Raw genomic sequence first — 12,500 nt, forward strand, 5'->3', positions numbered from 1 at the left:
GGGACCATTGGTCGATGAGACCACATAACAGCAAAACAGACAGTAGTCAAATCGAAGGAGTCCCAAGTGCTGAAACTGGTAAACTGGTAAACAAGGATACTGCCGTGCATGAAATTTCAAGATTGTTTTGATCAGTTTAAAACCATTTCGTAAATATACACCTGTGCACTTCACAAAAACGGTGTTTCATGGTCTTCCCAGTGACTTCTACTTAATATTTATTAGATTTAAGTGCCAAATATGCCAAAAACCGTAACTCAATATTAACTCAATTTTAACTCAATCTTAACTCAAACTCAACTCAAACTCAACTCAAACTCAACTCAAACTCAACTCAACTCGTAACTCGATCGATAGTCTATCTCGGATTAACGTTGATATCCTCAGGTTAAGAATTGGCACTGAAATGCCAAGACAGGTTAGATGTGGTCTGTGTTAGATCAGCGACACATACTGATTGCTCTGCGGTTGTGTCCCTTTTGGCAAATCCAAAAACAGATTTTTGATTGGTGATTCAGCAGATTTCACGAGCGAAAGGAACGCAAAATCCGAAAAAAGTTTTGTAACCTTGGCAACCTCGCAAATGGGTTCAAAATACCTTTGTCAAAACAACTGATGTGTTTTCTCCTTTTTGACGAAGACTGCGATGAAACTTTGGAAACATGATTTCATCGTCAATTGAAACAGTGAGAATAACATCTTGGAGTTAATCGCCTAACCTCAGAGGAAGAGGCAAGCGAAAGTCTTTGATCTGTGGCAGACCGTGAGATTTGACCAACAAGATCAAAAGCATATCATGTTTACAAGCAAGTTTGTAAAGCAATTGCAGTTAATTTTTGCCATCGAGGGTCAAAGTTCTTTTGATGCAGGTGGGACCAGCCAGGTGGGATGTAGTTCAAGGCAAAATATTGTAGGAGACTGGCTGGCTCAAGTGGACTCACCATGCACATTCATCATCTAGTAAGAGGAAAGGAGTGAAGGACATACAGAAGTCACACAAAAGACTCACAGAAGAAAGTATCAGCTGACAGTACCGCTTTATGACGTCTGCAGCACAAAGGAAATACCAAAGCCATCAGGAGGATCAGAGGAGTGTAGGCTGTTCAGATTCCTGTCAGTTTCATCTGGTGATGAGGAGGACGGTCCAGTTTCACATGTATGGCCGAAAGGAAGCAATCTATGATGCAGCATGGGATGACTATCCATTTCTGAGACAGTGAAAGGCTCATCACATCTCACAACAAGGAGACCATCACAAGGAATGATGCTAATCAATTTCTTAAAGTGCTACTACGACCAAAAAATAATTCTTCTTTTTCTTTGGATTTCAAAACTATCATGTTAACTAAACACTGAGTGACCCAAGTTTTAAGTTCTGATTTTAAAAAGACCCCTTTTTTTTAAACTGGAATTTTGTTATTTATTGGTCCACCATTACCAACTTTAGAATCTTGAGAGAGCTGGGTGGAGGAGAAAATGATGTCAAAGACTCACTGGTTTAAGGGCCCACGGACTGGGAACTGTTAGAATGCTTGAGACAAACCAGAGACTAATTACAACTAATTACCGTAATGTAAGATGTACACAATGTACCTCTAACAAGCAATCTTAATAAGGGTGGATTCTATGTTTATAGCTAATAGCTAGGAAATCCGTACAGTGATCAGTCAATGGCGAGTGTAGAAACGCGACTTAAAGAAACTCACCCAGCCAAACAGTGGTGTTTATGCTCAACATTATGGGTTTGAGGGCTTTGAACCATTGATGCTACGTCATACCCAGCAAAAACGAACTATCATTTGGTACATGTAGGGCGGATTGTGATGTTGTTGGAAGTGATGAAGGCCAGTGTATCCACATTGATATCCTTGACAACTAGAGCTTCTACAGTCAAAGATGTACAGTACCATGATGAACCAAAGGAAAACTGGTGTGACTGGTCAACAATAGATAATGTGCAAGACAGTCTGGATGCATTAAGTTTTAGTCACCTTAGCAGCAATAGCTTAGCTAGGAAGCTCTCATCATGTTAAAGTACAAGTCTCATCACGTTAGTCAGCATGGGGCTTGGGCAATCATCATGCCTTCTTTGAGTAGAAACAAATGAGCTGTGATCAGTCGGGGGAGCAGAGTGCTAGACCTTTGACTCTTTTCTGGTGTGAATCTTGTCCAGTAATGATTCAAAAACTGGAGAAATCTCAGGCTTCACAGAGACCGTAGTTCTTCTTTGTAACTCAGTTCCATAGCACTGATTCATAAGCCGAAGAAGGCTGGGGTGAGGTAAGCATAACCAGGTAAGGACAATAAAGTTTTCAAGAGAAGAAGAATGTTTGCCACGTTGGGTGATTCTGGTGGATCGAGTGAATATGGAAATTTGGCAGAGGTCAGGTCAGAGGAGAGAATATACATGCACTTTTTGTTGCTCTCCCAGGCAAGCTTCAATTGAAGTAATAGTTTCATTAGAAGAAAGTGACTATTGTTTTGACCCTCTGTGGAAGCTGTGCATAGAGTCTGGCTTTACTGTTCAGAGATTCAGCTAAAAACAAAGAATGTACATTGACATCCTTGTACTTGTGGGTTCCTTGGGGCTGTTACTCTTCTACCACATTAGTAAGTTGAACCGTAGTGACTAAAAACAAGGAATGACCTACAATGAGCTACAATGAGAGCTCTACAATGAGCTACAATGACCTACAGTTACAGGTGTATCTACAATGATCATTTCTTCAAGTGGCAGTTAATCAGTAGTTGTGGGGGACACTCAAGTGTCACTTGTCTTTGGAGCTCTAAAATTGGTCCTGGAAGGGCATGTTTTGGCCAACAAACTTGGCAGGAGGATGGTGTTGACACATTGTATCAAAGCTATCGCCATCTGAGCAAAATTCATAAACCCTGTACGTATATGGACGGTATAAGTTTACTTCATCTTCAGCAAGTCAATGCAGTGCAGGGAGTACATGTACTGTGTTCCATAATCATATTATTTACATTTAACAATAAATATTGTTTTATTATAATTACATAAGTTGTTATTTGAAAAATTAAATGTGCATTTTCTTTGAAGCAATTAATTTCTTTGTCGGTCACCTTCACAAAACGGCTTGCAGCCATTTTGAAAAAAAACGCCTAGGTGATTAATTATTGTGTAATAATCACCTCAAGTGCAACAAATCAGTGCAGAGAATTATAATCACCCATATGGTTATGCTAGAAAATAATATCATGACAGTCACATCATAATACAGTGTTTTTTTTTTTAATTGGAGGCTTTGATGCGAAGCTGAAAGGTTCAGAGGATGTTAAAAACAGTCTGTTTCAAGATGAAGATCCTTTGCTAGGAGAAAAAGCAACCCTTCCTGTAAGCATTGTTTACTACTGAACAATAATATTATGGTTTAGGATAACCATAGAAATTTAGTCAGCTTTAAATTTACCGTAGCATAATGATTTCTTGTCTTGTTAATAACTTAACATTGACAGCTTCTACAACTGAGCATGCTGTGTAGATTGGATACAAACTCAACTTGTAAATCTACTTGTAACCAGAAGTTAGTCACTGGAAGTACATGTATGAGCCTGTAACACTTGGTTGAGGCTGATTGCACCACATTGCATCAGCCCACATCACAGTGAACGTTGTGGAAGAAATCTATCTGTTGGCCCTTGGTAAAGTATGGTGAATCATTTGATATTTTGTTTGACAAATGTGAGGCCAAAGACAATATTACATTAAGTTAAGTAAGGATACATTAAGGTGTAATACAGAAGTGTTTTCGCTGATACATGTATGGTACTACGTACAGTAAAACAGCAAAATTTGGTCAACATAATTATATTATGACTTAATAGGTTATCATTATAGCAACAATACTCCCATCTGTTTGTCTTTAAATGTGTTACATGTACATGTCAAAAACACATTCTTGGTAATCACCAATTTTCATGGTCTGGATATTGATTAGACGTGCAACCTGGATATTGATTACACATGCATACTGTGCAGTATGGAAAATGTAAGGTCACAGAGTTTATGTGTAAGCATTTAGAGACAACATGTAGGTTGCCTTTAATACGGTGGTTTTTGTGTTGCTATGGTTACTTGCCACTTCTGAATATGGTTGCATCTTGTTAACCAATGACTATTATTGGTGTTTCATGTCTGATCTGTCATATCATTGCTGTTTTGTGAAATCGTGTTATGGAGTTAATCCTTCCAATAAGTCAGTGTCTTGAAAAAAATATTGTTCAGTTTGGAATGAGCTGCATTTAAGATCCTTATTAAATGGAAGTGTCCTGTATCAGTATTTTAGTGGAGGTTTTATTTATCACAGACTGGTGTTTTTGCTGTGCACGTGTTTGGAGCTCAAAACCTGTACCTGGATGCTAATTTTCCTCCAGAACACTTTGGGATTTATGTTCAGATAACAGTTGGGTCAATAACAAAGTGCTCATCTCTGCAGTCGCCAGTTAAGAAAGGATGCATTGTGTGGGATGATGTCAAAAACTTCCCAGCTACAGTAAGTTTACCTGTAGATTGATTTTGATATAGACCTTTTTCATAATGGTGGGCAAATATATTATAATGTTCTTTTGTTTTAATGCCAGTACATGTAAGCCTTTCTAGCCTCGTTACGACAAGCAAATTTCCAAAAAAAAAATGTTTTAAAATGAGGGCAGTAGATCTAATTAACTTAAAGACAAAAGAATGTAAAAGTGGTTGCCATTTATGAAAGTGATCTAGAAATTTTATGAGTCAAACTTAATCAATTATTTCACAGGAAAAGGCCATTTTACACTGTTTTTTACTGGGTTGCCTATGGGCAAACCCATTCGAGGTCTACGTTTATTTTGTTTGTTTTCCTTTTTTTTTTTTTTTGTTTTTGTTTTTTTTTTTTTTCCGTGTCGGTAAAAGTCTTGCCTGTCACTTCCCTGGTAAGTGTTGCCTTTGTGTATATAGCCTTCTGCGCGTATTTTCTTAGGATCGAGAGGGTAGTGGAACTGCGTAGATTTCTCTGGTGGACACAGTAGAATCATCAACTTAGCCTGCAATGGCGTCGAAAGTCATGCAACGCGAATGGCGTTTTAGTGGATCCTTAAACAAAATTTACCCTTATGGAGCTCAATAATGGAAAGTCAGTTGGATAAACTAGGCATGAATCTCAAAAGCGACGAGTACTGGACTTCGACAACAATCTATCGCCCGTCGAGACGAAATCAAAGTGAGCAGTATTTACCTGAAGTACATGGTAATTTGACACAATTGAGTTTTTTGTCTTCACGCACGCAATGAAATAGGAAGAGGTTTTCGCCTCTAAGAGCAAATATGTTGTTTGTTTCAATAAAATTTTCGCTGGAAAAGGATTCTGTGGTATTTTCTGCCTTTGTGAATTATAATATCATGTTGTGTATTGAATTTTTGAGCTTAAATATGGGAGAAGTTTTTTAGTATTGCTCTGTAAGCAGAAAGGGTTCACAGGCCTGTTGGAAGCGTGCTTGAGTTTCAAGAAAATGAGGCCCAAAATCAGTGAAAACTCGTGACGCAGATGGATAATAAAGCAGCTGCTATTTCCAAAATGATGGAATTACCTGGTGATAAATAACATCGTACGCGTCTTGGAGAGTAAATTTTGACTTTGCATAAACAAGAGTTGGGCGATTGTGATCTTTGTTTTGACTTCGCTCATTTCATTGTCAAACTTGACACTTGACAGAAAAAGAAACTTACAAAAACCCGGTATCTTGCCATCATTTGACACAGATGCTTCACTGTTTGGTGAGTAAACATGCCGCGGTAACTTAATCACGACGCCCGCTGAATTCCGGCCATGTCACTTTCGATTTTGCAATTTACTTGAACGTAGCAAAAATCTCTCAAAATGTTTGTCGCTGATCGTAACTTTTTATATTCTATATTCACGGTTCAAAATTAATGTTGTTTTCATGTCGTAAATATTTTATTCTCGATCCACGGTCCGGGAAACTTCCTTCTGCTCTTTCTGAAAACTGTGTATCAATATTTATTTGCTTTTTCATCAATATTTGTTTTGCATAAAGCAAGCTACCAGAATCTGTACCTTGCTGAGTTCGCATTTGTTAGCGTTAATAGTATTTTCGGTCAGATGTTTCTGTTTGCCGTGAGGGGTTTATTGTTTTGGTCTCCCATCCCAACACTAACCCCGCGAAACAGGGCTTGACTTCAGTGAAGTTTAGTATTACAAAATTTTCGGATGCTCATAGGGCACACTTGTGGTGAAAAGAAGTTGTGAGGGAACTTGAAAATTATCAACATGTCAGCCCAGAAGCCAATGTTTCTCGCTTCTCTTTTATTTGTTATTCTTCAGAGACTGGAATGCTGTATATCAATACCACACAATTCAGTGCCTACTGATTTTCTGTAGCACGTACCACAGGCAAGCCAGTGTATGCTTCACAGGAGCATCTAGTTCCCTCATCAATTTGGCTTAAAAAAAGACAATTACAGTATTTTCTTTAATTTACAATATGACCCAGACGGCCCTGTGCATGCTTTCATTTTAAAACTATAATTGGGAAAATCCCTGTTTGGGTTCGGACATGTAATTTAATTTTGACCTCTGGTTTAATTTTTCTTGAACCAGAACAGAACTTTTTACCAGTCCAATTTTTTTTATAACATCACCCATTTCAACATACGTTGACATCTTTCTATTACAGTAATTAAGTAGAACTCTTCATGAGGGGTGGTGAATGGTGCCTCGAAAAACGTGGGTCGAAAATTTTAGCAGGATCTCGAAATTTCGAAAGCGTTTTTGTTAAGTGTCTAAAGCTGTGTTCAAATTAAAGCCGAAACATGATTAGAGTAAACATGTTTCAAGGAAACATGCTTCGCCGAAACATGTTTTTTATTGGGTCGTTCACACCTAATGTCCGTGTGAAACACATTTCATGCATGGTTGTGTAACTTATGCTGTTTCACGACACTCGCATAATTTTTTTACATTTCAGCTGTAAATTGGAGCTGGAAACTTCTGCATTCATTCTTTCGTTTAGTGTTGAATTTCTAGACGTTCGGAGGAGGAGGGCTATGCAGCGTTTAACGAGGAGACGGCATTTGCACTTTATTCGTTACAAGATGTTCCGTTTTCCACAAGCTCATCTGTAACGATCGCCGATAATTGCCGTTATATTTCTTCGTCGGCCAATATTGCAACTAGACATTTAGCCTCCTAATAGCCCCAATTTGGTTCTTTTGGGCACTTACCTACTCTCGCATGAATCCGCCATTTTGAACGTGTTTGGTCGGATCATGATTGAAACTACCTCGCGAGGTTATTTCAATCATCAGAATAATCATGTTTCAACCATGATTCGCGCCTTGCACTGTCTGATGTGAACACTTTTCATAACGAAACATGTTTCATTCGTGATCAGACTAATCATGTTTCGGCCAAGTGTGAACACAGTATAAGTCTCGTTTTTGCATGGTTTGTTTTTACTTTTTTTGAGTCTCAAAACTTTTTACCGAGGAGTCTCAGGCTTGGATTTTTAACTAGGATCTCGGTGTCTCAGAGAGTCTCGGATTTTACCATTCGCCACCCCTTTTATGGGGTATGTATAAAATAAAACAGAGAAATCATTTTTAAGACTATTATTAGGGTCAAAAGCTCAGCTTGGTGATTTGAGTGAAGCACTTACATGTATTTTGAATGGTTAGCTTTCATGTAAGGTTAAGGGACACTGTCAGAATTTTGGGAATCAATTTGGGTTAAGCTTTTAATTTAGTGATTAGGGTTATGCACAGTCTTATTTAAAACAGTTAGGATTCCAGGAGGTGTATGACAACTGCAGGCCACATACTGCAGACTGTCTACAAATAGTGCTGATAAACAGTATTTAAGTATAAGCACCCATTTGATTAGCACTGATAAACAGTACACTGTATTTCAGTCTATGCACCCATTTTAAGGTAAAAGTTAAGAATTCGATCCCACCAACGCGTCAGCCAACACGTCGGCCAGCGCGTCAGTCGACTGTCTGTCGACTGTCGGCTGACTGTTGGTCGACTGTCGGCCGATGCATTGGCCGCTGTTTAAGCTTATAATGTATAAGATGTATCGGTGGCATGTTGGTGACTCATTTGGGCCTTATTGAACTGTTGAAAACCTAAACGTACCTTTTTCAAACTGAACGGAAATGTCTTCGACGGAAAACTTTCACTACAATATGAAAATACGAAATTTACTTTTGACCGCCATCTTGTATTTCATGATATTAGAACCCAGTTTCCATTACGACAAGTGTTATTAAAACCCTGCAGTTTTCACTCTGGCAAACGTGTTGCTGGACCCGTGTTCATCGCCTCATCACTACACATATCCAACCTGGAACTGCCACCACATATTAAAAAGTCAATGATCAATAAAGAGTTCAAACTTCCCAATCCTTTGTAATGAATGAAAAATAAGCATGTGGGTCGACTTGCAAATTACTTCCCTGCTTTGGTAACCGACCCTTGCCAAAACATCGAGAAGACGTACTGTAGGTACTAGTGTTTCATTTTAAAAATGGCGGCTATTTGCCTATCACATTTTTGTCGTTCCTTGTAAAGTTGCTCTTTCTTCCAACTGAAAGAACTAACAAAATTCTAAAGAGTTTCGACCGTGTCGGTAGTGTGTCGACCAACGCATCGACCAACGTGTCGGCTGATGCGTCAGTAGTGTGTTGGCCGATGCGTTGGTAGTGTGTTGGTGGTGTGTCGACCGACGCGTTGGCTGAGGTGTTGGCCGACGTGTTGGTGGGATTGCATTCTTAACTTTTACCCATTTTAAATTGGTTAGCTTCAACAACTGTGAGTTAGAGTCAGTCTACAGACGAGTCTGGAAGTGTCAGACACTGCATTCTAGGTATAGGATTGGCATGCAATGTAGTGATTGGAGTAACTTAAAGTTATTTGAAATGTTTAGTCTAAAACATCCATTGCCATGGTCATTGGATTAAGAATATTGGTTCATGGTTATTGGAAGTAAAGCACTCTTTCACATGTAGGGTAAAGGGGTTAAGTTGTAATTAAAAGAAGCTATGCCGCTGTGTTGGTGGGAAAGTGAAATAAAGAAAAGAGTAAATACTGTTTATAAAGTGAGTTGATATGGTAAATTGATCATTGTGAAGAAATTTTAAAGCTGATAGATAGGGAGTTCAGGTTCAAGTTTGGGTGAGTACAAAGAAAAATCTTGAGATTAGTGTGAAAGGTCTGTGAGGGGTGTTTTAGAGGGAGTGGATATAAGGGGTATTCATGGAAGGTAAGAGGGGATACTGATCTGTGAAAGAAGGGAAAGAAAGATTTGAGCGAGGGGGGATCATTTGGCGATTGCCAGCCATTTGAGCATTACTAGACTCTTCCACTTACTTTCTTTTTCTCCAGATTTATCCAAAGGCGACTAATCCATTTAACAAAGTCGTTATAGCTGTTATCGGTTATGACAAACTTCAGCCAATCCCAAAACACAAGTTGCTTGGCAAAACCGAATTTCATTTGCACAAGTTGGCCAAGGTGAGTTCATTTACTTCTAACATTTGAGTGTTTATTATTCACAGATGCTGGAGTTGGTCGCATCATAGTACTGCATGGCTCAGTAAAGCATGTTCAACTTTGTCGTCTTTTTTTCTTTCAAATCTGTTAAGAGGGTGACCTCAAGGTTGGGGAGGGATTTTGTGTGTGGAAGATGCAAGAAGCAAGCTGATGGATTGGTGGAACCGGTGAAGGAGTTGTGTGAAGAGGTGGAAAGGGTAAGAGGGTTCTGTTATTTGGTAGATAGGGTGGATGCAAGCGGTGGCTGCGAGGCAGCTGTGACAGCTGTGACAGCAAGAATTGGCTGGGTGAAGTTCAGGGAATGTGGAGAGTTGCAGAACTCAAAAAAGTTCTCGTTAAAGGTGAAAGGAATGGTTTATCGGAGTTGTGTAAGAGTAGTGATGTTATATGGGAGTGAGACATGGTGTCTGAGGGAAAATGAGATAGCTAGCAATTTTGAGAAGGACTGAGAGAGCAATGTGTGGTGTAAAAAGAGGACAGAGGACCTGATGGAGATGTTGGGATTGAAGGAAACAGTGGTTCAGATGGCAAAGGCAAATGGAGTGAGATGGTACAGGCATGTGGAGCAATGATGAGCATGTTCTGAGAAAAGCGTTGGAGTTGGAAGTGAAACAAGAGGAAGCGAGGACAACGAAAAAAGACGTGGAAGATGCAAGTGGAGAAGGAGAGCAAGAGCGTTGGTTTGGAGAAAAAGGACGCCATGAATCGAGCGAGATGGAGAGTGGGGTACATCTGGCCACCCCTGTTTATGGGGATAAACCCGGATCAAAATTGGATTGATGATGATGATGATTTTTTCACCGGTAAAGAATCAATAATTGTTACAGTGTATTCTCGCAATTATGCTTTTACTTCCTGTGTGAGCTTTATGACAAGCAAGGGTATAGTTAATAATTATGTAAAGCATGCTCAACTTGCTTGCTTGTGGTACTGCAAGTTATCATTCCAAGCACAAGTAAACAAACAAATACATGCAGTGTCAAGAACTCGACTGCTAGGAAGCTACAAATATGCTATTTACAAATGTATGATGGGGTTGAAATAACTATTACCGGTGTCGACTGGAGAAGAATTTAATACTGTATAATTATTACCTGTGTGCCAATCCATTGGTCAGACTTGCCTGTTCATTAATTAATACAAAATTTTGTTTACCTTTCAGAAACAGTGGTCTATGGAGACATTTGAGTTACATAACAGGAAAAAGCAGGCAAGTATTACATTTAGATCCTGTGATCCAGTAAACCTTGCCACATTATCTTCTGCTATACTGTTGACTTATTTTTTTTCTCTTTAAAATTCATTGTTCTACTTACACGGGTAGCAAAAGGTATAATAATTTTAGGCATCTTAGAGATTCAGCTCTAAATTTAGTTCTGTAAAATTTTCCCTGGCCACTATGAAAAGATGAGCAGGCAGAAAAGTGCTTTAAACAGCTTCAAGTGAATTCGACTCAATTACAAAAACTGTTGTATTTGAATGCATATACATTAAATTGCACATAGGATACAAAGCTACAGTCAAGCAGGGTCAGGCATGTCCTCCCTGGTTTTATTGAATTTGCATTATTATTTGAGAACTGGATCATATGACATTTGCTTCAAAAATTGCCTGTTATAAACAAAGCCATTTCTCATTTGATGAGATGTGACTGATTGAACAGAAATGTAGCACTTCCTATAAGTTAAACATAATTTTAAACTCAGGATCAGCGACATTTGTTTTTGTAGCTGTTAAAGTTGTTTATGGGTACTTGGAAGACAATACTGTGGGTTTTTTTTAAAAAAATAATGTTTTCATTCATTGTGTGGTTCCAGAAAATATCCATACCCCCACCACGGAAGACTTTTTGATTTGCACCCCCCCCCTCCCCCCAGGATTTTCCGTTCCAGGGGGGTCTTTGATGACCCCCCCTCCCCTCAGGAATTTCCAGAATTTTTTTACTTATAAAAACGAAAGTGAATTAGTTACGTAATTGCGGTAGAATTTTATTACAACAGTGTAAACATTAAGGTTAACTTTTAGAAAAATATAACGCTTTGTTAAGCTCATTATCCAGCTAAACGTTCAGCTTGTGCGCTATCAACTTTGCAAAGCTTAATCCTTTGAGTTGCACGTCGACTGTTTCACGTTTTTGTGCGAACTTCGATGAGAACATTTCACTTGCTTAAACAACCTTGCAAACCATAGTAAATAAAGCAGAAACTTACAAGGTTCCTTTGCCTACACATTTTGTCAGTTTCTTCAGGTTGATTCTTTAATATTTAGGGACCACACATGTTGACGCGGTAGGTTTCGTGAACGTCGTCACAAAGGCGATTGTTTTACGAAGAATATTATTGACGCCAAAATAATCCATCATATTTGTAAACTTAGATATGGCGATTTATGTGCAGTCTTCAAATTTACTGACTCCAGCAGTCCTTCTCGCCGGTAAATGACACACAGCCTCACTGTTGCTTGCCTTTGAGCCACGGATGGAAGCGAGAGGGCGACTGTTATCGTTTTTGGCGCGATTTACTTCCTCCAATGAGTAGTCAAACTCCTGTTTTAGAATTTCCAGTTTGACATAACGAACTGAACGTCAACAATCGTTTCCCGAGGCCGTAATAAATATTGCGTTTACTCAAAGAAGAGAAAACTTGACTCCCGGTTCCTGTCCGTGGTCTAAATGCCACCCACAAAAAAGAAAATGTCGTTGCACATAAGCGTTGAGATGGTGGGAACTTGCGTCTTATCGCATTTTCAATGAGTTACTACCCCCAGTAAAACATAAATCCTATCAAAAATGTGTTTACTGCATGTGAAGGTAGCGAAAAGTGATACTCAAGTGAAGGGAAGTGTTGGTTGGACGAAAAAGAGACAAACGTGGAAGTCTGGGCATGAGACTCCAGTTGAGACTGCCATTTTAAATGTTTTGAATCCGTCCCAA

At 39.0% G+C, this 12,500-nt stretch overlaps 1 protein-coding gene across 2 annotated transcripts in view; it reads left to right on the forward strand.

The window, feature by feature from the left end:
- LOC138015564 (cation channel sperm-associated targeting subunit tau-like) overlaps positions 1-12,500 on the forward strand; it is a 51,614-nt gene that overhangs the window by 4,727 nt on the left and 34,387 nt on the right. For both annotated transcript variants that reach the window (XM_068862743.1, XM_068862672.1), the window contains exons 2-5: positions 3,267-3,358; positions 4,332-4,517; positions 9,401-9,529; positions 10,731-10,778. In XM_068862743.1, the coding sequence (XP_068718844.1) occupies positions 3,267-3,358; positions 4,332-4,517; positions 9,401-9,529; positions 10,731-10,778 (455 nt within the window). The remainder of the gene's footprint in view (positions 1-3,266; positions 3,359-4,331; positions 4,518-9,400; positions 9,530-10,730; positions 10,779-12,500) is intronic.

The sequence above is a fragment of the Montipora capricornis genome, chromosome 1, assembly GCF_036669925.1.
Source record: "Montipora capricornis isolate CH-2021 chromosome 1, ASM3666992v2, whole genome shotgun sequence".
NCBI classification, from domain to species: domain Eukaryota; kingdom Metazoa; phylum Cnidaria; class Anthozoa; order Scleractinia; family Acroporidae; genus Montipora; species Montipora capricornis.